Genomic DNA, 26,883 nt, shown 5'->3' with positions numbered 1-26,883 from the left:
CCCACTGCGATGATGCAAGTCTCTGCAACCGGCCAGACTAGGTTTCGACGAAGAAGGCACAAACCTTCTCGTTCGCAATCTGACATGCCAGATTGCAAACCAACTTGCCGGTTGTTCAGAAAAGTCCATATCTCTAACACATTGCACAAGGTGGAACGAACGATTTGGGCTTACATCAGGTGAAACATCCGGATGAGGGACAGGTTAATGAGGGGCCATCGGGCCAGGGGCGCCGACCTCGTCACGGTCAGACGCCCAATTAGCCTGGAGCTGAAACAATGAAACATTCGAGTCCTCAACCCTCAACAGCTTCACCTCAATTCGCCTCAGCTTTGACAGGTGGCGGCAACGATTTTATGGGAACATCCTGGAACTGTTCTAGTCGAGATCGCATAGATCACATATCCCAATGTAACCTCTACATGACGAGTGATGGTATCGGTCTTTCAAAGGGGCAATGTTTCGAAGCCAAGAAGCTTGAGCACTGTCAAGCAATGGGTAAGTTGTGCATTTTTATGAACTTGGCAGTATGGACCATCAATCACAACAGAGGGTCAATTCATTGGTCCTCGATTGGATCTAGGATCAGGACATTTGTGCTGTTCTCACCTCTGCGACCCAGCCCAACAACAGGTGGCCGTTGTGTCAAGAGCATGGTCGAAGGCTTGAAACGCTAATCACTCAACTGCCAATGATGGCATCTGGCCTACAAAACTGGGAACAACGGGTCAAATAACAGCGATTGCTGAAGTCAACCATACACCAATCCCCATGCTTGCTGAAAGACAATAAAATACCGCCCCCCCACATTTCAATGGCTAAACTTCCGAAGAGTACATATACCAGGACTTCTCAAGGTTTCACTGACGAGAGTTCGAACACTATAAAGTTCAACATTACTGCGGGTATCTCCATCAGTGGCTTTGTACCGCATGCAAGTGCTAACAGATATATCCCCCTGAAACAACATCCCTAAGATGAAGCGCCAGCTACGAGATGCTGACCTACCAGGTTAGCAGCAAAAAGTCTGTGCTTCCGCACCTATCCGGGGATTTGCTGCCATTTGGGAATTCCCAGTCAGCTATTCTTGAATCAACCGAGACTGTACGGGCACTGTTGCACCCAACTCACAGCAAAAGTCATTGCCTGAGAGTAAGGCCTGCTGCTCCTTCCAGAAAAATATGGCGCTTCCAGTCTCAAACACTTCGCAGAGAGTTCTTTGGGTGCTTGAACCGTGAAGTTGCTCATGGTCTAAATCGCAATCTCGGAGTCAGCCCTCGGGACATAGCAGGCATGATGCGGAAGAGAACCGCTTTCCCCCATTCTTGCCCGTATTGCCTGCATGAAGCACAGGCCAGCCCTGCCATGTTCCGGCCAACCAGTGCAATAATGTGATGGCTCTCAGATGAGTCTTGGCCTTGCGTGAACAGGTCTCACAGTCCGTAAGCATTTGCGATGAAGTAGGTACTTATGTGTCATTGTTGGGTGCACAGGCGGCGATTGTCCAGCTCATCATGCATTATTGGCAGCTAGCTCGCAGGTCCAATACTCTCTCTAGAATTTGGCCATTATCATGGCTATTGGCGTGACCCCACGCAGGAGAAACTGGTTAGGCTCCAGCACAACGCTGCCAACTGTACTTGTATAGTTGTGTGCGTTGTCCACGTTTTGACCTGTACTGTGTATGCCTTTTTTAAGGTAGTAAGTGCGTCATCGCGACCTGACGCAGCCCCCGCCGCATCCATCAGTTAGTACCGATCATGTCGTCAGCATCTTGAGTTGACACTGCCAACATCATGCGCCACATCAACAGATAGAGCACGCATTTCAAACAGCTTGTAGCTTATCACAGGGTCCTTCGCAGTCCACACGAACACATGTGATCTCAGATCTGCCGCGTCTGATGCCTCACAACGCACCTTCTGGCGCTCGAATTGATGGAGAAGAAGCTTCCATCTTTCAAGGCATATTTCCGTCGGCCCAGATACAATGGAAGAACCGGCCCGTCGAATGGTCTCACTCTCATTTCGCAGAGGGGCTGGGTCAGTACTGGTTCCTGGACAGGCAAGTCTATCCAGGAGCGAGCCAATCATAGCCTGCAGAGTGCTGGGTGGATCCCCTTCCATGTGCCATCGGGCCCCATCCACCAAACGGGGCGCGCCATCTTGTGTTCCTGTCGCAAGGAAACCTGGTGGCTCGATCGGTGGGCGCTCCCCAGCCTGCGGCGGGAGCAGGGGCATTAAGTTTTATATTGCGGGGACCAGCCATTGACAATCCCGGTTGGAGACTGTGCCCGCTTTTCCAACCCCCCAACACCACGAGATTCTGACCGCCGCGCATCGATTTTCCTTCCCGCTTCCCACAGTCCAATCCCAACTCTCTTCGACATCGATTTTGCCGCGCTCAACCTGAGCGACTGTGCACGAGTTGATCGAGAAGCAAAATTGGGCGCTCTCAAAAGAGAAGGTCAGCTGCGTGGTGCATGGGGTTCTGAGAAGAGTCTGGAAGCTTTGGAGACACGATTATTGTCCGGCGCGCAGTCGATCAATTTCTCCACCCTCACCGATCACCAGTGATCCCAGTTAACAGCACTTGCGCAGAGCGCAGAGCGCAGGGTGTTGGGACGTTGTGAAGGTCACCAACTGAGATATAGACACACAGCAACTGCATTGTTTTGAAGCGCGACAGTTGGCGACGCCAGTGAGGTCGACGGTGTTGACCTAAGTTACACGCGCTGAAAATTTCTTCGGTTGCAACCTGATTGCGTCCTCTAACTGAAGCGCCAACTGATCTCCAAGCTTCAAACTCCACAGTGGACAATGGGTTCAACAAAGTTTGGAAACTTTGATGTGAGCACACAGTTCACTAGCTTGAAGGAAAGCCAAACACGTCTTTGCTGACATATTCGACGATAGATCCTCTGCAGGGATACCACCCTCCCCATCTGCAATGTGAGTGAATGCAGCCAGTGAACTCGTGCATCCAAGATGGTCGGCTCTAACAAGTATGCTCGACAGCTCATCTCTCCCTTCCATAACCAGACAGGTCCCTGGGATGGCTGCTCACTGAAGGGTATCCCGCTCTCTGGCGGGAGGCATTTGGGCAACTTGGGTACCATCTTGCTTTGTGGCGCTGCAATTGCTACCACAATCAAGCTGCTGGTACGCTCAGAAAGGAAGAGGGCAGCTGTTGGGAGGAGGTGAGTGATCAACTAGCATTCATTAGGTGTTGTGGCCATGCGATTGACGTGACGGACAGAGAAATGCAACTGTTCCTCCTCGGGTACCTGCTGATCTCGATATGTGAGATTTTCTCAGTGGGCGACTTCCCACTGAACAGCAAAGTGCGGATGGTAAGTTGTCTTATGCAAGTTCATGATTGAGGTTGTAAACTCACACCATTGAAGGCCTTTAGTGCCATTCACATTGGTGCCATTGCAGCAACAACGTGGATCCTCTTCATTAATGCAGTCATTGGCTACCAATTAATGGATGATGGTACACCCCTGTCTGTCTTCCTGACTGGCGGTTCTGGTCTGGTGTTCCTGATCGGCGTCGGCTACATTGCACTTGATACCGGCTTCCAGTTCACCGACTTCTGGAATGACAGCTACAACTCACCCAACCGGCACATTGCGCTCTACGTGCTCTACCTGATTGTACCTCTCCTCTGGATCGTCCTCTATGTCGTGCTCGAGTCGTACCTCGTGCTCAAGATCCTGGGTGAGATCAGGCCGATGTTCTTCCTGCTCGGCTCAGCTTTCTTTTTTGCCGCTGGCCAGGTTTTCAACTTCGCAGTCAGCAGTCACATCTGTGAGGGCACATCGGGTAGAATCGACGGCTCGCTCTTTCAGACCTTCTTCACCCTTTTGTCGGTGGTTGCGGTATGGCTCTTCTGGTCAGAAATCACCGAGGACGACTGGCAAGACAACATCACACCTTATCCCTGAGTCACGATAATGACCAACCAAGATACCCGCGCTCGAGCGCATATATATCATCGGAGTTCATGGGTTGGATTGCTTCACACTGTTTTTTTCCTCGTTGGCTTTCATGACGCTCTCTTTTGTGATACCTTTTGGACGGCGGTTTTTTTCTCTCACGGTGGCTTGTCAATGTCTATTGCAAACTCAGTAAAACATAACAGATCTAAGTGATTTCTGCTATACAACTTGATGTCTAATATTATGATGCTATGGAACAATCGAACACAAAGCAGGTTGAGATGAGTGGTGAGCAAGTGAGTTTTGTGATTCGGGATGGGGTGAAAGCACTGTGAACAAGGGCATCTGCGCTGATTTGGGAAAGATATGCGTTGGAATCTGATAAGTACGAGCGCATGCCTACGTGGGCTTATCCTTGCTTTTAGGCAGAACAGTTGCTAGTCTGCTTCTTCAAGGCTAGCTTGGTCTGAGGGTGAATGGTGGCACATATATATATATATATATATATATATATATATTTAGACATATATACCCTGAGATCATGAGCCATGACGTACCTAATGTGGACGTCTTGTATTGGGGAGTTGGTTTTAATGATACTGTCATGGCAATGCTAGGTAATGGACCGTGAGATTTTAAGATAGGTTAGCAGGAGGTGCTTCCACACATAGGCTCAAGTAGCCAAGGTCCTGTGATCTAACTGACATTTGTTACAAAAGGATACTACATGAATCAAATATTAAAGGCTCTTCTAATTTAACGCTCAGGTGCCTTGTCTTGTTGACACTTTGCCGCTAAGATTTTGACAAGAACATATGCCTATAAACTGCTCATTATTCCACACACTCAAGTTAAACCGAAAGTGGCCAACGCTCACCAACTCTTTGCCCAGTGTCTTACAGAGCGTAAACACTGTTCACCAATCCCACAACCACACCAAACCCTAATCTACCCATCTACTTGCCTCCTCTCTTCTCCGTTTCCATTCGCTGGAACCGTTGACTGCGCCACATACCCCCTAAACTTACTCGCATGCACCCTGGGCACAGTCCCAATCACAATTAATGCCTCCGCCAGCAAGACACTCCACATCTTCACCTTCAGCACTCCTTTATTATAATCTGTCCGCGCTGCGGCTGCCACGCTTAGAAGCAACAGCAGCAGCGCTGCATATCCCACCATCCGGTGGTACTTCCACAGGCTTTTAGCGTTCTCCAGCCCGCCCCAGACTTGCGGGACCACCCAGATGGACAGGCCAAAGAGGTACTGGGCGAGGAGGAGAAGAGTCGTCAGAACGCCCAGGTAACCATGGAGCGAGTGGAAGTGGGCCAGGTGGTTGACGTGCTTGTTGACTTGGATGATGATGGTGCCGGTGAGGAAGAAGAGAAAGGAGAGGATGTGGAGGCAGGCGTGCGCGCGAGCGCCGGAGAGTTTTGTTTCGGGGGTTGTGGTTGGTTGGAGGATGAGGATGGATTGAAGAAGCGCGTAGACGCCGAGAGATTCTTGGGAGGTCTGTTAGTTCACTAAATTCGACGGGGGTCAAGGGAAGCATGGCTTACGGAGAAGAGGATGGGGGGAAACCAGCGGGAAGGTTGGATGAATGAAGGTGTTGATCCAGACTGTCAAGACGAGGATAAGGGCGCCGATTTGCGCAATCCAGCCCGTTCCTGGATCCGTGTTAGTCGATGGAATGACGATGTGGCAATGAGTCCTGAGTGTCCGTACCTAGCCAGAGGTTCTTGACCAGCGGCGCGCCAGGTTTTTGGGTTGCTGCGCCAGGCCTGCCGAGGAGCGGTTCACTCTCAGCAGGAGCAGGCACATCACCTTGATGAACAGAGAGTAGAGATTGTCTTGAAGACATGTTAACTGGTTCGTGATAAATGGATTACTAATTCTCTTAGCGCTGGGCGCTGGGAGTCTGATGAGATTGGTTCAAAAACGGGATTCAATGACTTCTACTAAGTTGATATGGAATCTAGCTAACGGCTGGGAGAATAATTGAGAAAGGGATTTTAGATTGCGAATTGCGGGGAAGATGTTGGATTGTGTTGCCTGGGAGGTGATCCATGGGGAGCTCCCGCCCCGCCTAGACCCTGCAGGCCGGTTTCCCTCTGTTTACGTCAGAATCTTTGCAGATTTCATCTATCGCTGGGCGTTCTTGGCTGCGGCACGGATACACTTCCCCATGAATCCTCAACCGTAATCCACTTGTTGTAGTTCTGCCTTTCTGGGCAACCAGACTGTCACATTGCGATGCCAAAAGTTTTCCCAATGGATTTAGAAATATTCAGCATAACGATGACGACATCCCAGTTCTCTAAGCCCAGAAAAAAAAGGAGATTAAATGCGGGTTGTGGCTCTCAGCCCAGCTGTTTATCAATATGCAGGCCTATTGCCCCTTCTCAGCTCTGGAACCCTACCCCGCCTTGACCGGAACGCAATTCACCTTCACTACTTTCCGTGCTCCCCAAATCGTGATCCTGAACCCGTTTGCGACGGAGCACGCCGATTCCGTGAAGATCGTCAAGGAACCCTCCGAGCTCTGGCCTTGTCTCCAGTTCTCCACACCCATCACCGAAGTCTCCGCCTTCATGGGCCCGATATCCGATCGCCGATTCATAGCTATACGGAGTCCAGTCGGGACTAACCACGGTGAGGGTTTAGGGAAACAAGATGGATCATGTAGATATTGCCCCCGACGGCAATGTCGTATTCGTCGTGGGTCTGAAGATGAAAATATGCCGATGCCACTCTCTGTTCATAAAAACTGTATCGGCCGTGTTGAGGACTATGCTCAGGCCCAATTTCTCCGAGGGCCACCCACTGACCGAACCGGCTCCGCGCATATCGATCTGCCCGAGGACGACGCCAACGTGCTCCAGCTCATCTTCAACGTTGTCCACAATCGCGTCCACAGTGTGCTAGACACACTGTCTGCTGATCAGTTGATGCATTTGGCTATCACAGGCGACAAGCACGACTGTTGGGGCTCGCTTATGTTCTTCCCTATTCATTTGGCTCGACATGTGAGAGATGTTACAATTTTTGACGGTATCATGGCTTATGCTCTGGTTGCATACCTTGCTTGGGCCCAAAAGTCGTGTTCGCTGAGGCCACAGCTGCGCTTGTGCTCGACTATGCCGGGTCGCACAGAGATCTCCTGCAGAAGCATGAAAAGCATATTGATGTAGCAGAGTTGATGAACCTTGCACGTATGTCTTTGTCTGGCTGAGTCTCCCTTAGAGAGCTCCGTGATACAAACAACAGGCTTATGAAACCAGTTAAATTGGAAGAGATTAGATCCGAATTGAAGCTAGAGCTGGCTCTTCAAGGAGGCTTGGCCGCAATAAGGGATCTACGTAACAATGGGACATGACTTTCTTAGCTACCTAGAGGTTTATTGCACAGTTCACTCGCAGCGGACTTTGACCAGATCATGCATAAGTCTCTCACAGAAACTCTTCTATCACGCAAGGATTTGACGTAACCCAGGATTTAAGCTATATTTACAAAGCGGTGGGCTCGAATTGAAAAAAAAAAAAAAGAACTGGAACAAGGCTGGGTTATGCGTGACTTTGTGCTAAGGAAGGGGATCCACACGCAAAGCGTGCTTGCTGAACCTGCCTAAGTCTGGATTACGTTACTGAAGCTGTCTTTCGGACATCTAGTGGGTGAGTGGAAGCTTAGCTGAACTTCGGCACACTAGATAGTATACACCTTGATCATGAACATCTTGGAAGAAGAGTTTGAAGAATTTGGGTTTTAAAAGGAATTTGTTTACTTGCCCCATGTCCAGTTTATACGACAGTCAACATACGTTAGGTAATATCTGGCCGAATCCCCGTCTTACGGGAGAGACCAGGTTCCATAGGAACCGGCTGTGTGATACGGTACCTTACGGAAGGAACTACCACGGAAGGTCGAGGCCCCGGGTTTCTCGCTGATGTCACTGACCGGCTCCTTATCTCTTATCTCGGCACGGAACGGTTTCCGGCAGCCAACGGAGCCCGATCCCGGCTCCACTACATCCTTGACCCCACTTCCGTCATTGCAGCAGAATGTTAGGTAACCGAATCATCAGGACTCGATTGACAGGAAGATAGGCTAGATCCATGCGAGCCTTCCATTCACTCCACTTATCGGGGCAATGTAAGTGGTGGCTGTGTCGGAGATGGCCGATGCTATCGTGATTGTTCAGGCTTTTCTTGTTGCCGTTGGTCCCTTGGGAAGATTATCTGGTGAAATCGAGGGGCGTATCGAGAATTGATAAGATAGGAGCCATCCCGCTTTTTGGACCCTGCAGGACGTCACTTCTGTTCCTTTCCCCCCTTCTCCGTGATTCTTTCAAGTGACTCGGCTGTATTGAGTCCTGCCGAAGTCTCCTTGACCTTGACTTTTCACACCTTGACTTTTCACATCAGGCACATCACGCACTTCTCGGCTGCAAAGCTTGCGCACACTCACAAAGATGGAAGATATCGAGTACAAACTGGACTCAGTCAAAGCCACCCGGATCCCGGCTGAGGAAATTGACAAGACCTTCCGTTCAACATGCATTGGTTCGTAGGCCTCGGGAACACACCCTCTTGGTAAGTTAGGTGCAGGACACAGGCTGACAACTTGCGAAATGCTACAGACCTCGTCTCGGCCGCGCTAGGAGGCAAGGTTCTTGGCTTCTCAGATCAATGGTTTGCCGAAGCGGTTAACCTTATCAACCCGGCGGCTCCAATTCGGCAGCCAGGCAAGATGGTATACACGGGGGCTTGGTATGATGGGTGGGAGACACGGCGGCACAACCCGGAGCCATTTGACTGGGTAGTAATCCGGCTAGGTGTGGCATCAGGAACGGTCGAGGGTGTTGAGATTGACACGGCTTTCTTCAATGGCAACCACGCGCCAGCGATCTCGGTCGAGGGTTGCTTCAACCAGGATGATGAAGAAGTGCTCTCATGGGGTGGTAATCGTGGCCGCTGGGAGACCATTCTCGGCATCCAAGAGTGCGGTCCGTCACAGCGCCACGCCTGGAAGCTCGACAACCCGACCAACAAGCAGTACACGCATGTCAGACTCAACATGTACCCGGACGGCGGCATCGCTCGGTTCCGGTTATTCGGCCACGCTGTGCCAGTATTCCCAGACGACAAGGAGGTTGTTTTCGACCTCGCGGCGGCCCAGAACGGTGGTGTGGCCGTTTCATGCAGTGACCAACACTTTGGCACCAAGGACAACCTGATTCTGCCCGGCCGCGGCAAGGACATGGGAGACGGTTGGGAGACAGCACGGTCACGCACCAAGGGCCATATCGACTGGGCCATCATCCGGCTGGGAGCGCCAGGCTACATCCAGAACTTCCTTGTCGACACGGCACATTTCCGCGGGAACTACCCCAAGGAGGTACGGCTCGAGGCGATCGAGTGGAAGGATGGCGACCCTGCGGCCGATGCCCCGGGTTGGATCCGGGTTGCCGAGCCGCTCAAGTGTGGGCCAGATAAGGAACACCTGGTGGATAGCTTGGTGAAGGACAAGGCATTTACACACGTCAAGCTCATCATTGTGCCGGATGGGGGCGTCAAGCGGCTGCGCGTTTTCGCGAGACAGGCAGTGTAACCGTGGAGGACGGGTGAGTACTGGGCGGCGAAACAGTAGCGGGAAGCACAAGGGTGAAACTGGTCCTACACTGGGGCTATGGAAGGAGATAGGCCGATGTAGATAATTGTTTCTGGGAATCATAAAAAGGGTGTTCGAAACGTGGGTTTCAGAGAGGTAGCTGTCGCACATCGTAAGAAAGGTCGGACTTGTGGTTTGCGGCGATCCAGACTTTGATTCGAGCTAAGCGTTCGGATCGGGTATCCGGATAAGACCTTGTGTACAATACGCTTCTGGTCTTGCATTTAACGAAGCTTCAGGAATTTTCGACTCCATCTAACTCAATGGGCATGGAGTTATAATGGGTGTTTGACTTGACAATGGCGTTGTCGAACCGGGATGAGAGCACAAGACGCAACTCTGTTAAAAGGGTGTCTTATCGATAATAGATGACGCTTGGACCAGGAAAGTGGGGTGCTTGTCTTAAGATCCAGCCAGCGTGATGCGCCAAGCCTGCCATTCGACATGCCCGACCTGGGATTGAACACCCTGAACGTGGAGGGGAAGTCGCCTCGAATGGTCTCATCGTCTGGTTTTAGATCGCCGAACATCGAGCGTTCTACATCGCAGGTTGGCTTCAAACCGACCGCATATAGACGATTTCTGACAGCAAACTTTTCGCGACTCCCCGAATGCTCCCCGCTGTCGCAAGCACGCCCTCCCGATGAACCGATGAGATAAACTGTAGCGTCATTCCCATCGGCATCACTCCTGACCATCGCCCACGCATGCCACCAGTCCCTCTCCTGACTTGTCACCATGGATCTTGGGGGCTCTGAGGGCGGCATTGGCACCATCGGCGGCGCCCTGGCCGAACTCAAGAAAAAAGAACTTCCCGATGACCTTCCGCGCTCCCTCGACGACCGCCGACGCCCCGTCGAGTTAGTTTCCGAAACCGAAATATACGACGGATGGCAGGGTCAGTTTCACCGCGTCATATCACGCACACATGAGCTTCGCTGAGCCAACATTTGTGTCTTCAGGCCAGTTGCAGTTCTTAACATCGCCCATCACGAAGCCCTTGTCCTTCAGCGAGCTCACGCTTGAAGACAACTATGGCCCCGACCTGATCAAGGGCGGCCCTGAGAGCGAAACCCGCCTAATGGAGATGCTTGCCGCCCAAGCTTCACATGCCGCCGTCGCTGCCTTCGATGATGAGGATACCATCGCCGCAGATGAACATCGCTCCAACGAGGAGAAGAAGGATATCTTGCAGCGCACCTTCTTCATGGCCTGCAGCAACGGCAACCTCGAGTCGGTGAACAGGATTTTAAACGGCAAGGCCCGCGAATATGTCGATATCAATGCCACCGATGATGAAGGCACGCCTGCCATTATATATGCGAGCTGTTTTGTGAGTTAATTATGGGGGCTATCGTGAGCCAACTGTCCCGTCCGCTAATACCGACCCTTAGGGCCACGAGTCGGTTGTGCAGGCGCTCATCGAAGCGGGCGTCGATGTCAATAAGCAAGACCGCAACCAATGGAGCGCCCTCATGTGGGCTATGACAAATCGGCATAAGGGCATCGCCAAGCTATTGCTGGATAATGGCGCTTCTCCTGAGGCGAAGACTTCTACGGGAAGGACTGCCTGGGACTTTGCTGGCTCTGACAGCGACATGGCTTTCTATTTGAGCGGCTATGGCATTGGAAGCGCTGGCACCAGCGACGACTTCTACAACCCGGGTTTTAACCCACAAGACAGATTTGAGGAGGAGCTGGCCGAGACCGAAATGCGCCGGCGCATGATGATGGATAGCGCTCGCGACCTCGAAGTGGACCTGGGGAATGTGGGCATAGACGATCAACCCGAGGTCTGTGCTGCTGCAACTATCCTGTTTGATGTTCGTAAAGCTGACCCTCACGCAGTCGTTTGATGACCTCGATGACGACCAAGAGTTCGATTGGACGAGATGCCGTCATGACCAGATGTTTGTGATCCAGGAGAGTGAGCTGGACCGCATCCTGGATATCGTCATCACCAACATGACACCACAGCGATCCCCATCGCAAAAGCCTGTACCTGCGAATATGATATTTTTGGCCGCTCGATATGCGCACTACCACGCCAACCCTGAGCTACTAGCGAAGTTGCTCATCACTTCCATGCAAAAAATTAATGCCGTAGTCGAGAAGCATCAGTGGGATATGACCGTTCTGGCTTTTTGGATGTCAAACGCCACATTATTGCTGCATTACCTCAAAAAGGATGCCGGCCTTGTTGAGGCCACCACCGAGTTTCAAGCCCAGCTTGCCGAGCTTATTAACGAAATTTTTATTTTCATCGTTCGGGATGCGGAGCGGCGCCTAGACAAGGTCCTGGACGCCGCCATGCTGGATCATGAAACCATTCCCGGGTTCGAAGATATCGCGTTCCAAAACGAGTGGAAGATCTTTAAAAGGAAGAAGGAGGTCAAAGAAGAGCCACTGGAGAAGCGGCTACGGCCGCCGTCTCCCAAGCAGAGAGCCAAGCCGTCTCCACGTAATGTGACTTCGCTGCTGTCATCGACACTCTTCGTTTTGGATCTCTACGACGTCCATTCGGTGATAACGGCCCAGATTATTTCACAACTTATTTACTGGCTGGGGGCCGAACTCTTCAACAGAATCATATCTAATCGTAAGTACCTGGCGCGCACCAAAGCAATGCAGATCCGCATGAACGTGTCAGCCCTTGAGGATTGGGCGCGCCAAAACAACCGTCAGCCGGAGCACTACGAGGGCGGCGAGATCAGGGCCAGCGGCGAGACGACTGTCGAGGCAGCCCGTCGTCATCTAGCCCCGGTCATCCAGCTGTTACAATGGTTGCAATGCTTCTCATCTCTACCTCCAGACGACCTCGAAGCTCTTGTTGGCACTCTTCAGCAGCTCCGTACTCTCTCTCCTCAACAACTCATCCACTCAGCAACCCATTACCGCCCCGAAGTTGGCGAGAAGGGCCTTCCAAAGAACGCCTTAAAGTACCTGGTGACCATCCAAAAGGAGGCGCTCGCCCGTCGCGAACGCAAACGCCAATCTCTCGCATCAGCCGTCTCGACACCAACTACCCCATCTACCAAGAAATCCTTTTTTGGCCGATCCAACGGCACCAGTTCGGTCCCAGCAACCCCCAGTAACAACACAACCACCACACCCGACCCCACAACCCCAACCTCACCCTCAGCACAGCAACAAGATCACAACAACGGGGATAACGACGACGACAAAGACGCTACGCTTGCCAACACGCAACTGCTTCTCGACCCGGCGCTGATGCTGCCCTTCACGCTGCCCAGCAGCACCGACATGTTGATCAGCTATGGGGCCGGGTTCGGCGGCGTCAATCGCGAGCGGGCGCGCAAGTACATACCGACTATCCCGCCCGAGTTTTTGGACAAGATTGAGGCAGCTACGGGTGGACCGGGGAGTAGGAAGAAGGTTTGGGAGGAAGTTGCAGGGTGGGAAGATGAGGAGTGATTGGGGCTTGGAAATCAGAGATTAGCAGGAGAGAGAAATTGAAGGGAGGAAGAAGGAGTATGGTGATGAGGGGACAGTGAAAATTGGAGTTGGAAGAGGGCTTGGAATAGGATACATACGGAGTAGTAGGAAGGGGATCGTATAAAGTTATCTTTTTTGGGCTTCTCCTTGCTGTGGTGCAAGATTCAAATAGCATGGAGGGTCAGTGACGGACCGAAGTCGGAATGTAGTGCCGCATACTCGGAATGGGCGCGCTTTAACTGACATTTCATCATTCAATAACTTGTAAACCAAACGCTCAGGGGCTTGTTGTATGGAATGATTGAATTGCTGTCGAATGAGATGACTTGACATCCTAGGACTCTAGGAGATTGCAAGATAGGAATGTATTTTATCTTTCTCTTTCCTTCAAACAGCTTTTGGACCTACTTCTATGTATCTACTTTAATGGCGGGTTTCGAAATGCATTTTCTTCAACAATAGGAGACTAGAGAGTATGGTTGTGAGGCAGCAAGGACCTTACCTAGGTCAGTTGCTGCTAGGGTCACAGAAGTAGAGCTTGTGAGACATTCTGCCAATTATTTATACCGAAGCTCATCACGATATTGGTGAGATCTTGAAGTTGACGTCGATATTGGCTTGTGACGCGTTCCAATCGGTTCGAATGTAAGCGGGAAGCCTTCTTCCTCAATTATCGCCAAGTCGAACAGGGGCTTAGATTTTTTTTTTAAAAAAAAAATCCAGGGTTCCATTCTCACATGTCTGGATGTTATTCCCGGTTCCCTAACCCGTCTGTGGTATCCAACTATTCCCAATTATGTCCGGAGTTGTAGACCTCTAAGCAGATAGTAACCTTTCTAAACTTCTAGTGCGATTTTTCTCAGGAATACATGGAAAGTGAAAATTTCTGATAGGTTTGTTGAGAGCCCACATCCATCAGCCTTGATTCTGATATCTATCCCGACTGGCTATCCCTTAAATAGGCATCATCGCCTACCGGTTTGGTTTTGCCTGTGAGCGGGACGGCCCGGGATATCACATTGTTATCTCTCATCCTCGATAATAGATCTCTGGTGTTACAGAGCCATACTTTCAAAAAAAGAAAAGAGTGGTCCTCTTCATGTTGACCAACGTGCCTGCATTTTGCATCACTAAAAACCTGGGTTCACGGAATTTGGTCTCGAATCGAATCCAACAATGGGTATGGTCTTCAGTCAAGCATAGCAACTTCAACCGACCTACCTCAACTAATGACAGAATTTTTTGTCATCTCTGCCCCTCTCACTCAGCGATGCACGCGAACCCGTCCGCCCAGCCTCCTGTCCTAGCCCCGCCTCCAAGTTACACGTTTCGATTGAGAAGTACCTGGGTAGCGACGTACTTAGCGCCCTACTCTTCCCGAACACATGCACCCAACCGCTCCGTTGGTGCCAGCTCGGCAGCTTGCTACACTACCTGCTACGCCCGTAACCCATCTTGGGTAGGGTTACAACGTTACAGTTCTTGCCTGTTGTCAAAAGCGGCGGGAAGGGAGGGGCAGAGGGGAAGACAAGGGGACAAGACAGGTTTGTGGATAGGATAATCCGCTTACACTATTCCTGTTCCTGACAAAAAAAAGGCTGCCACTCCCACACCCATACACGCTTGTTGGGGGTCCGGTCGGGTCGGGCAACTGCGGCATGGCTGCTTGCATGCTGCAAGGGACGAGAGCACCCGAGCGAGCACTTGGCAACCTGGTAGGGTTTGGTAGGGCTTGGTGTCAGTGAGCGCGGGGGGGGGGACAACGAGCTCCGGTTGGCTGGGTTCGCGTGGCCTCTTTTCCCTGGGAAAAATTTAAGAAGGAGGGGAAGGGCTTGGGCTTCGGGAATGTCGGGAGAAATGAACGGCGGGGTGCATGGCGCTAACAAGGTGTTATTGAAATACCGTGTAGCTTACAGGTTGTTCTTTTGGCTGTGAATGGTTGGATATAAGTTTCTGGTGCTGTTGAGCTCGTTTAGGTCGTGGAACTTTCGATATGTTGGTACAATGGGTTGGAAGAAAATCCGTTTGGTGCCTGGAGAGAGAGAGAAAGTCTCCGTGGGCGTTGGCTGGAAAGCTCAATCGGATGCCGTGGTTTGTTGGATGGCTGCTCTGAGAGAAAATTTTCTCGCTAAGACCTTGAAACACACAGGTGCCTACCCGTGCTGCAGAGGGTTATCATGATGATGCCCAATGGACGATTTGGCGGTGTGGAGGGTTGATGGCTCATCACTGGCTCGATCTCAACGGTGAGAGCGGAAGCGATTGGGCTCGGAGCCAAGCTCGCTCAAATAGCGGCTGATATCCTCGACGTTGTCACATTCGTGCATTGGTGCTGGCCTACCTGCTTGGTGTTGACTACGAATTGACGTCCTTTTCATCAACCTCACGAGATTCAGAAAAGTCCTCAGAGCACTCCTGAATGACTGCTCTCCATGACCACTCCCACGCGGGGGCAGCTAGCCTGGCTGCGGAGGTATTCATCCCCCACAATCCCACGGCCGGGCGTTTGTTGGAGAGAAAGACGGAGATAAAGGCCGGTTGAACCTGCGTGGGGAGGCTGGCTTTGGAAGCTGCCACGTCAAACTCCCCCCAGTCACAACAGTCCAATGGGTCATTGGGACCAATCGCAGGGCGACTGTCCGCGGTGACGATTGCTCTCTCCCCAGTCCTTCGTTACCGAATCGGAGCTTTGGATTCCGTTTGACAACGACTGACTAACAAACACCACCGCGGATGGTGTTTCGCGGACTGCCGGTCATCCCATGCCGGTCATCGTTACTGTCAGACAATTGCTAGCGCACTGCGTCTTGGGATCAGTCCGGGGACCTGAAAGCCTGCGGCCTGGGTTTTAGAGCCCGAGGATGCCGGCGAATAGTATGGACTTTCTAGGGGTTTAAGCGCCCTAGGGATAGGGTTGGCTGTGCTAAAATGAAGGTTCGCGTCGGTTGCACGGCGGCCTGGTGGATCGCCGGTTCGGGGCAAAGGAGCCGGCCCCACAGTCCTCCGGCCGAGAGTTCGCTCGGACTTGATATGAATGATCAGGCAAATTGAAGTGTGTGTCGTGCTCTTTGTGCTCTTTTTCGTCCCATCGCTGTTTTCGAGGGAAAAAGAAGCAATTGAGCTGTTTCACGGCGATCGAAGCGGTCATTCGTGCAAGGTTTGCAGGGTTTGCAGGATTTCTCGCGGGAAGGAGCTCCAGACGGGATTCAATTAGATGGCTCCACTAACACGTGCAGCTAGGCAAGCGAGAGCAGGGTTCCATGGCCCTAGAAATTTCGAAAATTGGAAAGGGCAAAATTTTCGCTGGTGTAAGTGTTAGTGTATGGCTTTTGTAGGAGACGCAGCAACGCGGGAGACTGCGGCAGGAAAGAAACAGCGACGGCCATCTCGCGAGCCCGACTTCGCTGAGCGACTGCTGACTCAGAGACGGCGCCAATTTGCCGAGGAAGAGAGGAATGGAAGTATTGCCGTGGTAGACCTATGGCTTTTGACTGACAGGTTCGCTGAGGCTGGCGTCGCGGGTCCGGGGATGGGGTGAGGCTAATTATTCAGCTGATTGGCAGCGCAAGACATGGAGAGACGTGGTCAGATCAGCACAAGATGGCGCATCAGCAGCGTCTCGGCCGAGGTCGAAAGGTCGATGGACGCTGTCATGGGCATCATCACGAATCTCGATGCCATTCTGGCTTCATGCTGAAATTGCATGTGCCCAAGGAGCAATCAGGCCGACCAGCCACGCCACCATTCATGACAGCTTGCGCAGCCGTCGGTAGCATCTGGGGAAGCGTGGGAGCATCACCATATTTCGACGCCGCTAGCTTCTAGCGGTCTGCAGAAGTTCTAACGGTCCAATGTAGCCTTGTAATGTAGCCTTTTATCCCTCATTCGCGTGGATCGCGTCGGCACGTCCGTAGACGCCGAGATGCTCGCAACCTCGCCTGCAACGAGGCTAGTCGTCACGCTTCTGGACGCTTGACAGCTCATGACAGGCTAGGGAGCAGCCCGGAATGGCTAGACGGCGTTCCGGGCGGTCGGGCTAGGAATTACCGCATAGGGTAGTAGGAGAAGCAGAGTTTGGGCTTCCATGCGCGAGCGGACAGAAGCAAAGTCCACAGGCCCATGATTCCCCATCATGGGGTATAGCCGCGCATAGGGCCAAGGGCCCATGGCTTATGATGCATCACAAGATTGGGATGAGCGCTTTTGAAATAAAAGACGTCGTCCTCCCTCTGCATGCTCTTCATCTCCACTGCTGTTCCTCGCCATGCATTCCATCCTACACTAGTGTCCTTGTCTCTGCGCCTTAGAGCCTGATCGCGACATACGAAGTGACGAGTTGCCGTCAGGACATAGACATATCCACCACATACCTACCTGCATATACATCCTACTGCCACGTCGACACGGCAATACCTTGCGCTGTCATCCCATCCGTCCAACCACTGGAACGGTACTACTACCACGACGGTCTGCCTATCCAAGGCCGATAAAAGCTTCATCCAGAAGAAAAGTCTCAGTCTACAGCAACAACGGCCCCGCAGTGAAACAACCTGCCGGTGCCGCATTTTTGCCTACCCGGAACTGTGAGACGCTGCGACACGGCTGGCGCTCGTTGCAGCTCCTGGACGAGCCGTCGGCATCCGTTTGGCTTGATTTGACAGGCATATTGACTTGGCTATTTTGCCGTATTAGATGCCCTTCCCTTCCTGGTCTTGTTCCTCGTCCCTGGGTTCTCTCCTTGGAATCCTCGGGGGAAAGCCCTCTAGGTCGTCTTCATCTTCAGACTCCTCCTCATCATCAGCCCGCACACACACCCGCTCACAGTCACAACCGCTGCCACAAACACGGCCGCAGTCGCAGACACAAGCACGGGCGCACAAGAGGGGGTCATCCGTACTGAAACTGCAAGGGAGACTGGACCAGATTGGTCTTGGTCTCTGGTCACAGGGAGCCAGTGCATCCGCCGCGAAAGCCACCGCCAGAGCAGCAGCTGTGCCGTTGCTCCTGCCACCCAACTCGAGCGCCAGCATGGAATCTGCACAGGAAAAGCCTAAGTCGAAGCAAAAGCCAACCACGCCGCAGAAACATGTCACTGTGCGCCACAAGGGACGGCCAGTTGCCCGCCTTGCCCTAAGTCCCTTCCGCGACGACTCCGGCCTGGTTGCACTGCGGTACGAGCATACAAAACAGGGAGAGCCCCCCATTCCGCTGCCGCCACCTCAGCCCAGGGAGAAGAAGAGAGAAATTCGCCGGCCGATCATTGTGAATCCGCCGCCAGTCCCACCACCGCAAGAAGAACATCCACTCTTTCGCAACCAGCAGACGCAGACGCAAACATTGCAAACATCACAAACAATCACGATTCGCCGGTCGCAAGCTGAGCCGTGGAAGCGCGACTCGGGAGCGCCCACATCGTCGTCCATCACGCTGCGCGGCGACGAGGACGAAGAGGACTACATCTACCGCAAGCTGCTCGAGGACATTGCTGACGCGCCATCTCCCACGCTGCCGCCCATGCAATCGCCCAAGATGGACGACTCTTCATTCGAGGCTCCCCAGGAACTGCCGGCTCGGAAGATCCCGCCGCCAGCGCTGAAGCTCCCGGTGCCTCTGAGCGCGGGAAGGGCGGAGATTCAGCCGCCCGCATCCGCGCCGGTTTCAGTGCCAGGAGCAAAGCAGACACCGACGCAACAGCAGCAGCCTGCTACTACGCCGTCGTCCCCATCTCCATCAAGACTGGGGCTGCGGCGAGCTGTGTCGGTTTCTTGTTCGTCGCCGAGATCATCCGAGTCGCCGTCGTCGCCCGTTTTGCCTGCATCGCCGTCCCGGCACCTGTCACTGACTAAGAAACTAGGTAAGAAGAGCTTCGGCCTTGGTTCTGGGTCGTCGGGTAACGAGAAGGGAAAAACGGATACGGCAACGGCAGCGGCAACGGTCGGGACCGGGATCAGCAGCAGGGTCTCGGTCGTTTCTTCGGGGGGCTCCAAACGGCTGCGGAAAAAGAGGGTTGGCGTTGACAGGGCTGCTTCCGGCGCTGGGACTGTTGGGCCCGCCTCGCCAGGGGCTATTTCCGGGCCCGAGCGGGGCTCTGCCCACTGTGCTCAGCAGGAGAAACCGCCAAAATGGCCCAAAACAGCCAAGCGCACGCCAGAGACCCCACCGCAGCCGAACGCGCCAGGGGCTGCGCACGGGGAACAAGCATCCTCGCACAGCAACAAGAACAAGTCGACTGTCGCTGACACTGTGACCTCTGCGACAACGCTCTCGCTCTCGTCTGCACCAACCATCACCACGCCCATTCCCTCACACAGCCTATGGGACGATCTGGACTCCATTGCCTTCTCCAAGCGGGGGAGTCTCATGCTGCTGGGCAGAAAGAGTGATCCCTCGAAGTCACTTCCACTGTCGCTATCGCAGGTCATGTCGTCGTCGTCTGCGGAGAGCGGCCCCAGTGATTGCAGGGCCGGCGAAACCCCTAACGTTATCGAAGAATCCAAGCCCAATGTGAGCGAGGAGAGCGAGAACACTGAGAGCCCCGAACACAAAGAAACCGACAAGAACACCAGCCAGGTGCCAGCGTCGTCATCTCCATCATCGTCATCCTCCTCATCAACATCTTCCAAGTCCCAGCGCGACTCTGCTAATGTCGCGGCATCCCCCTCTGCGCGAGACGCCGCCAAGGGCCCCGAGCCTGCCGTGCCCAGCATCCGCGTCTCGTCGATTGATTTAGAGAGGGAATCACAAAAGGTGAGATCGCTCTATGAATCCGGCGACGACCTGTTCTGGGAAGACGGCGGCCGCGTCTCGTTCGTCGAACGTCTCGCTCCTACCGCCGAAGTCCCGTCCGAAGAGGATGAGCACGCCGAGTATGGTTTTCCTGTAGGCTTCATTTGGCCGCGAGTCATCCCACAGTCAGCTGACCGCGCTTGCGCCTGATATGCAGTTCATGGCGTCCGTCCGATCATCCCTCCAGTTCGCAAGGAGACCACCTCGGTCCGTTCCCACAGGCCACGGCCATTCCGCGGTCTCGCCTGTCGGCCTCTCCTAATCGCAACAGCGTTGTGCGCAAGGGATATGCTGGTGGCCTCGAGGACTGGGACGACCTCGACGGCGCCGAAGTCGACCGCTATGGCTTTATCACCCCCAAACGTCCGGTCTCACGCGCCGAACCTGCCGAGCTCAAGGTCCTGCCGAGACGGCGAAACGTCCTGACCAAGCGACCCTCAACTTCTTACTCGACCGTCTCCCTCCCCGGAGGCTTCATCCGCCCGCCCAGCCGCAAGGTCTCGGCGCGCTCGCTCAACACGTACACGTCGGAGCGATCGAACGTCTCGCGCTTGTCGACCCGTTCGTCTATCCGCTCGGCGGCAAACCATCTGCCATACAACCGTGAGCACAGGTGGCTTGCCGAGGCCAGCGAAATGCTGTCTCTTCAACCGACCGGTTTCGCCAGCCTGGAAGACGAAAAGGACCCCAAGTTGATCGAGGCCCAGAAGCGCAAAGAAGCCCTGCGCTCGGAGAAGTGGCGCAAGATGGCCACAGCTGTAACGCCAGTATCCTCGAACCCCAAGGTCACATCATCATCATCATCATCATCATCATCATCATCATCATCATCATCAACCAACCCTCCCCCAGCCCCCGGTCACGGCCAGGGCATCTCATATACCTTCGACGTCACCTCACCCAAGCTCATCTCCCGCACCTGGAAGGGTATCCCAGACTGCTGGCGCTCGGCAGCCTGGTACTCCTTCCTGCACACGTCGGCCATCACTTACCCTCACGACCCCCCGGAGTCAGACGCCTACCTCATCGAGACCTTCCATGCTTTGCAATCCCGTCCATCGCCGGATGATGTGCAAATCGACCTGGACGTGCCGCGCACCGTGAGCGGTCACGTCATGTTCCGGCGGCGGTATCGCGGTGGACAGAGGCTACTGTTCCGGGTTTTGCATGCGATCTCGCTCTATTTCCCGGAAGTTGGCTACGTGCAGGGGATGGCTTCGCTAGCGGCGACGTTGTTGTGTTATTTTGATGAGGAGAGGGCGTTTGTCATGATGGTCCGGCTGTGGAGGTACAGAGGATTGGGCTGGTTGTATAGCGATGGATTGGCCGGGCTGATGGCCGCGTTGAGGGAATTTGAAGGGGATTGGTTGGGGAAGCTGGATGGCGGAGTTGTGAAGGAGAAGTTGGTAAGTTTTCCCCACTTCCGGCTTGTCCCTACAAGGGATATGAGCTGACGTCGTATGGGGTAGAATGAGTTGTCGATCGATGCTACGGCGTATGGTACTCGCTGGTACCTGACGCTGTTCAACCTGTCTCTTCCATTCCAGGCCCAGCTGCGGGTCTGGGATGTTTTCATGCTTTTGGGGGAGTGTCCTCCAGAAGAGCAAAAGCAACTTCAACAGTTACAACGGCAACAACAACAGTCTTCGGGCGACCCACAACCGTCTACGAGCAACGACTCTTCACCGAAAGACTTGGACCCGCCGCCTCAGTCTCCTGCAACTCTCCTCCCCCCGAAGGGTTTGGATATCCTTCACGCCACATCGGCCGCCCTGATTCATGCCCTTCGCGATGTGCTGCTCGACTCTGACTTCGAGAACGCAATGAAGACATTGACCGCCTGGATCCCCGTCAAAGATGAGGATCTGCTCATGAAGGTGGCCCAGGCGGAATGGCGCCGGCACCAAGGCAGGAGGGAGAAGATAGAGAAGGAGCTGCGAGAAAAAACAAAGAAGGAAGAGAAGCAGAGGGAGAAGGAGGAGAAGCAAAGAGAGAAGGAAAAGGGTAAAGGGAAGGAGAAAGAAAACGTTAAAGAGGGGGTCGAGGTTACTACCACTACTACTAATACTAAAGGGAAGGTTAAAGAACGGGAACAACAACACGATAAAGAAAGAGATGAAGCTCGGGGGAAGGAAAAGGAAAAGGAAAAGGATAAAAAGGATAAGGGAAAGGGCAGGTCCTTGTTCTGAGTTTTGTCTGCTTGCCTTTTCTCGCATCATGTCTTTTTTTTTGTCTTGACTTTTATCGCACCTCATTACACCCTTTTCTTCTTTCCCCCGACAGAGAGAAACGAGTTTCCTTTGTCGTTATTTTAGGTCTTCATTTTAGCTTCTGTTCAGTGATACCCCTTCACTTACCTACATTGCGGCATGGGTGTCACCTGGTTTGTTATAAGGATTTGGATTTCCCTTCCTCCCCTTTGGCAGCATGCAAAGATCAGGAAAGGATGCGTTTTTGATACCCCTTCCTTGGATTTTTTGGCAGATTTTTTTTCCTTCTTTTTCCCTTTTCTATTTATATGTCCGTCCCACGGATGGATTGGGCACTCAATACACCATCCAGAGCCTTCAATGATTTAAGTCAAACCGAAGGCTTCACAAACGGACAGCTCTTCACCGACCGGAGAGCTGCTCTGAGACTTACTTTGTCGCTCGTTTTAACCTTTTCCTTGCGTCTTCTTTTCTTCATTGTAATTTGGCATGATTTACGGAGCCAATCCTCATTTATGACCAGGTTAGTTTTTAATGATTGGGATAGGATAGAATATAGAATAAAAGATAAAATTGTGAACTATCGATAAAAAAAAACTCATGTCGATCTAAGCTCTGGTTTCGTGTCTTTGTCTTTTAAGCTTGTGCTAACAGTGGAAATGATGTTCTATTCTTATTGTTGTGACTTCGGCGCCCATTACATCCCGCTTGTTTAGTTTCCATAACCCATCGGGAGGAGCCGTTGTTATGAAGCGCAGACTACAGAGTAGGATCTTGATTTAATAGATAAACAGAAGGTTACTGAGTAACATAAACCAGTGGCAGCTTTTGCCATTTATAACAAATGTATCGGGTCCTTACTGGTAGAGATATCAGCTTTATCTGCCTATCTTCCCCAAGACATAATCTGAAATCGTACATCCGCCTATCCTTTATTCCTGATTACACCTAAAACCATACAGATACAACCCCAAACCCTACCTGACTAGTTAAGCAACCAAATCAATATCTCACATCCTAATCATGTTCACGTCTCAGCAACACAAACGCTTAAACCAACCCCATATCTCCTTCTCAGTTCCCCTAAGTATCGGCGTCCACGCTTGGGTACATTTCCCATCCCGTGCAGGATAGTGGCGCTTAAACGGCGTTTCCCCTCCCCCCCCCCCAAAAAAAACACTCTCTCCTTGGATGCTGGCCGGCAAGGACTTGGGATCATTCCCCCATCTTCCCCTTCTGTCTATCCAGCCGGAATCTTCCAGTTTCTAGGGGGACGGGGGCTGTGTGAGTATTTAGATGCAAGTACGGAGATTGGGGAAGAGCATTCATTAACCCAGTAGCCGACAGATAAGGAAGCATGTGGGCGTGATGGTGATAGGGGATCAGAGGCTTGTTTGAAGTGGAAGAAGGCATGTAGGGGATGGAGCGGGCATGATGGAGGTTATGAGCTAGCTTTAGCGTCTGACTTTTGCCTTTTATTTTCGGTGACAGATTCAGCTATGTGCACTCACACCTAATAAGGCTTGATTTTGGATGATCTGTGATGGGAAATGTTTAGTGAAACGGTGAAGGTAGCCATTAATGAGTGCTTTATGGGCGCTGGAGAAACAAGATACCGATTGAAGTAAGCAAAGTAGGTCCTCTTACTTGAGTAGTGGCAATCCATAACCTCATTTTGCCGGTGAAGACATATCAACATGAACTTGTTGGTCTACCTATGCACAACCGAAGGATATCCGCAAGTTCTCAGGGCTTCCAGAAGCTCCCATCCACTCAGTGTTCGGCTTTGGTCAAGGAGACCAAGCGACGATCCTAAATCAGTTAAATACAAGACTCGCGTCGATGCTCTTAGGCACTCATTCCCGTTCCAGACCCTACAGTCGGATCGGGTTCATGCAGCGTCGAGGCTAGGCAGGCCAGCCTTCTCCGATTTCGCTCAGGGCCAAGCGCTTGGCCTTAACCCATATTATCTCCTTGGTCTCCTCACGTTGTAAGATCAAGCAAGAACTTGGCTTGAGGCAGTATAACTTAAATGAACCCTGTGACTAGTCTGGCAGTATCCAAGAAAGAAATCATGTCGTTTTTTTTGTCGGACGATAGCCAGGGGCTTTCGATTAGCTCCTGCTTCTGCGCCTCGCCGAGACAGAAGCTCGAAATACGGATCGCTTCAATGCCAACTTGTTGAGAGGTTGGAAGTTGGTGTGTATCCGAGACCTGTTTTGCAGTGAGGGCAAAAGGAGAAAGCGCTTGGTTTCTCGGAACCGAAATGACAAAGGTTGTCAACATACGTCAGCTGATGTACGTATAGACAGATGGGCAGATGGGCATGCGAAGATCAGCAAGGACACGTATAAACAGGAGTTGGCAAGGGTTTGTCAGACACCTGTCCTGTGCCGTTCCGCTATGGTCAAAGCAAAAGGCAGAAGACGGTCGGCGCACGTGCCGACGGAAGAGATCTATCTCAAAAACTATACCGGCTACCTTCTTAGGCAGAACATCATGGAACATTGCATAGAAACATTATGCTCTGGCCATGACTTGAGATCCTCTGCTAAAAGAAACATGACAAACAAGGGAACAGATCGTCATATCCACGTGAAGGGACCATCTCCCGTGTCTATTATCATGCACCAACCTCGACAGCCAACCGGCATGTAGCTTTGAGAACTCAAGATCGCATCATACTTTCAAGATTTGATTTCATCATCGGCTTGTGACAGTGGACTCGGTCTTATCATCCAAGATATATCCTGTTCCTGGCTAAAGATCAATCTTTCTATCCAGAATTCTAGGAGAGGCTGATGATGAGCGACAGCGAGCCGCTAGTGACCGGATATCACGGGACATTGATGGCGAATGGCGTGGGCGGCGGAGAGCGAGAGCGCCTGTAATCCGCGACTGCTGATGATGCGGCTCTCCTTGCTTTTTACCCGCGGCTCGGCGATCCACCACAGATTGTCTTTAACCGCAAGCGCGACACACCGAGGTCACCAACCCGGGAAGGTGTGTAAGAATGCAGACACTAGGCAAACTGGAGAAGAGGATTTTCTTTTTTCGGTCGTGGAATTGGCAGATCAGACCAAGTATGCTGTTATTTGTCTTTCAGCTTCCGGTTGGCCCAGAGTAAACTGTAGAAGCCGGGTTCTCCCCCTTGTTGGCCAGGGCTGACGACGGATATTTGCAGCGCCATGCAACAGTGTAACACTGGGGATTTTGCCGCAGGTGGGAGATGAGTGGGATCGACTTTTCCAGTGTTATATTTGTCATGTCTGTCACTATATCTGTATTTTCTCATTCCAGAACCTCGTAGAGGGCTGCATCGCCTGTTGGTGTTTTTGTTGTTGGGAGCTTGCCGGGTCCAACAGAGCACAAGGGGTTCCAGAACAAGTCAGGTCAGCAAAGAAGCCACCGATGACGTTGGCACGGTGGTCAATGATGTTATGAAATGTTGCACTTCATTAGTTCGTTCACTTCCGTGGAATTTCTTGCGGGATGAACCTCTCTCTACCCTTCTGTGCAGCAGATGAACAGCTCCAGCCTGTCTGGATGAACTCTGAAGAGGAACACCCAACAGGCCTGGAAGACAACTCGCAAATTACACCCATTCGTGGGTCGGAGGAGCAATTCCGAATGCCAGCAAGGCCTGGAAAGGGGAGTTCATGATGCGTTGATCAGTGACCACAATGGCCTAAGAGCTTAGATGTGGACCTGGAGCTTTTCCGATGCCTAGATAAGTGTGACTGAATAGAAATCCGCTACGGCTCGAAGCCCAGGGAGTGTCTGGACATTGACGCAAGGTCCCCAAGCAATGGCTCGCTAGGCTAGTAAAGGCTGCCGTGACATCAAGCAGTACGACGGTCTCCATCAGCAGCTCACAGCCCGAGTGCTATCCCGGTAGCTATTGCCAATGTGCAGTGGGCAGGCCGCAGACGAGCATCTCCGCAAAATTGAGACTTCTTAGGTAGGTAGGTGGGCAGTTGACCAGGTGCTGTGACAAACTTCAAGTTCTTGCCAGGTAGCCCTTCTTCCCTTCCCGCACGGGGTGCTTGTGCGCCCAAGGATGCTCATCTCCCTTTCTCAAACGCGGCTAGTTCCTGGGGAAACTGGAACAGAAACAGTTGCAAGCGCGAGAGGCGCAGGCCTCAGACGCAGAGAGCGACTATGAGCGAATCATGAGGGTGGGAGCGCATCACGGGAGGTTTATCCACAGGTTGTAGTGTTGTGTGGCTGATGGTGATGTTTCTGTGTGGGAGGTGAAGCAGGATGATTCATGGCTGCCATGGGGAAAGCTGGGACGGAATAGACAGGGGGTGTTGCGGCTTGGGACAATGGGAGAGACCCATGCAAGCCAAAAAAAAAAAAAAACAGAAATAAAAAAAACACTACGATGGGGCCAAACTGTTTTTGGACGAACCCCAGCTGTTTCAGAACACCTTGGCGATGGTCAGGGGATCCATGATAGAGCGGGGATAAGCCGCCGAGCCCTATGTAAGTAATGTCACCCTGACACTGGTCGCCGAAGAACGTCATCGTGGTCCAGTTCCATGGTGCTGAAAGCTGTGCATGGGAAGACCAAATGGAAAGTCTTGTATGACTTGCTCGTGTAGCTTTAATAACTCTGCCCTTTTCTCTTGCCAGATTTCTGACCAACAGTTTTGAAGACCCTGGCTTCAATGTGCCTTGCTCACCCTCGCTCATCCATCGTCGCTTCATCTAGCCTTGGATTAACAGCCATCAAACATCCATATGCATCATCTCAGCACATATGTCCAGGTATCCGGAAAGTCTTCGCGGTCATATTCTTGACATCAACACAGTATG

General features: G+C 52.3%; 6 protein-coding genes across 6 annotated transcripts; 5 read left to right on the top strand and 1 right to left on the bottom strand.

Moving 5' to 3' along the window:
* Positions 1 to 2,819: 2,819 nt before the first annotated feature.
* Positions 2,820 to 3,949, top strand: CTHT_0002810 (export control protein CHS7-like protein; the record flags this gene model as incomplete). The annotated part of the gene is made up of 4 exons (XM_006690765.1): positions 2,820 to 2,849; positions 2,916 to 2,951; positions 3,018 to 3,199; positions 3,415 to 3,949. 4 exons carry the CDS (start codon positions 2,820 to 2,822, stop codon positions 3,947 to 3,949), a joined length of 783 nt encoding a protein of 260 aa, XP_006690828.1.
* Positions 3,950 to 4,699: 750 nt separating this feature from the next.
* On the bottom strand, positions 4,700 to 5,804 carry CTHT_0002800 (putative cytochrome b561 protein; the record flags this gene model as incomplete). Its single annotated transcript, XM_006690764.1, has 4 exons — positions 4,700 to 4,737; positions 4,972 to 5,445; positions 5,503 to 5,610; positions 5,669 to 5,804. 4 exons carry the CDS (start codon positions 5,802 to 5,804, stop codon positions 4,700 to 4,702), a joined length of 756 nt encoding a protein of 251 aa, XP_006690827.1.
* Positions 5,805 to 6,324: 520 nt separating this feature from the next.
* On the top strand, positions 6,325 to 7,319 carry CTHT_0002790 (uncharacterized protein; the record flags this gene model as incomplete). The annotated part of the gene is made up of 3 exons (XM_006690763.1): positions 6,325 to 6,595; positions 7,042 to 7,155; positions 7,225 to 7,319. The coding sequence occupies 3 exons, from the start codon at positions 6,325 to 6,327 to the stop codon at positions 7,317 to 7,319; spliced, it is 480 nt and encodes a 159-aa protein (XP_006690826.1).
* A 1,092-nt stretch (positions 7,320 to 8,411) lies between these two features.
* Positions 8,412 to 9,550, top strand: CTHT_0002780 (allantoicase-like protein; the record flags this gene model as incomplete). Its single annotated transcript, XM_006690762.1, has 2 exons — positions 8,412 to 8,502; positions 8,580 to 9,550. 2 exons carry the CDS (start codon positions 8,412 to 8,414, stop codon positions 9,548 to 9,550), a joined length of 1,062 nt encoding a protein of 353 aa, XP_006690825.1.
* Positions 9,551 to 10,348: 798 nt separating this feature from the next.
* On the top strand, positions 10,349 to 13,045 carry CTHT_0002770 (allantoicase-like protein; the record flags this gene model as incomplete). Its single annotated transcript, XM_006690761.1, has 4 exons — positions 10,349 to 10,508; positions 10,573 to 10,943; positions 11,005 to 11,403; positions 11,459 to 13,045. 4 exons carry the CDS (start codon positions 10,349 to 10,351, stop codon positions 13,043 to 13,045), a joined length of 2,517 nt encoding a protein of 838 aa, XP_006690824.1.
* A 4,713-nt stretch (positions 13,046 to 17,758) lies between these two features.
* CTHT_0002760 (GTPase activator-like protein) lies at positions 17,759 to 22,041 on the top strand (the record flags this gene model as incomplete). Its single annotated transcript, XM_006690760.1, has 3 exons — positions 17,759 to 19,932; positions 20,010 to 21,258; positions 21,322 to 22,041. The coding sequence occupies 3 exons, from the start codon at positions 17,759 to 17,761 to the stop codon at positions 22,039 to 22,041; spliced, it is 4,143 nt and encodes a 1,380-aa protein (XP_006690823.1).
* Positions 22,042 to 26,883: the final 4,842 nt, after the last annotated feature.

This window comes from Thermochaetoides thermophila (genome assembly GCF_000221225.1).
Source record: "Thermochaetoides thermophila DSM 1495 unplaced genomic scaffold scf7180000011806, whole genome shotgun sequence".
Taxonomy (NCBI): Eukaryota; Fungi; Ascomycota; class Sordariomycetes; order Sordariales; family Chaetomiaceae; genus Thermochaetoides; species Thermochaetoides thermophila.
The sequence above is the reverse complement of the archived record's forward strand: the minus strand, read 5'-3'. Positions and strand labels throughout refer to the sequence as shown.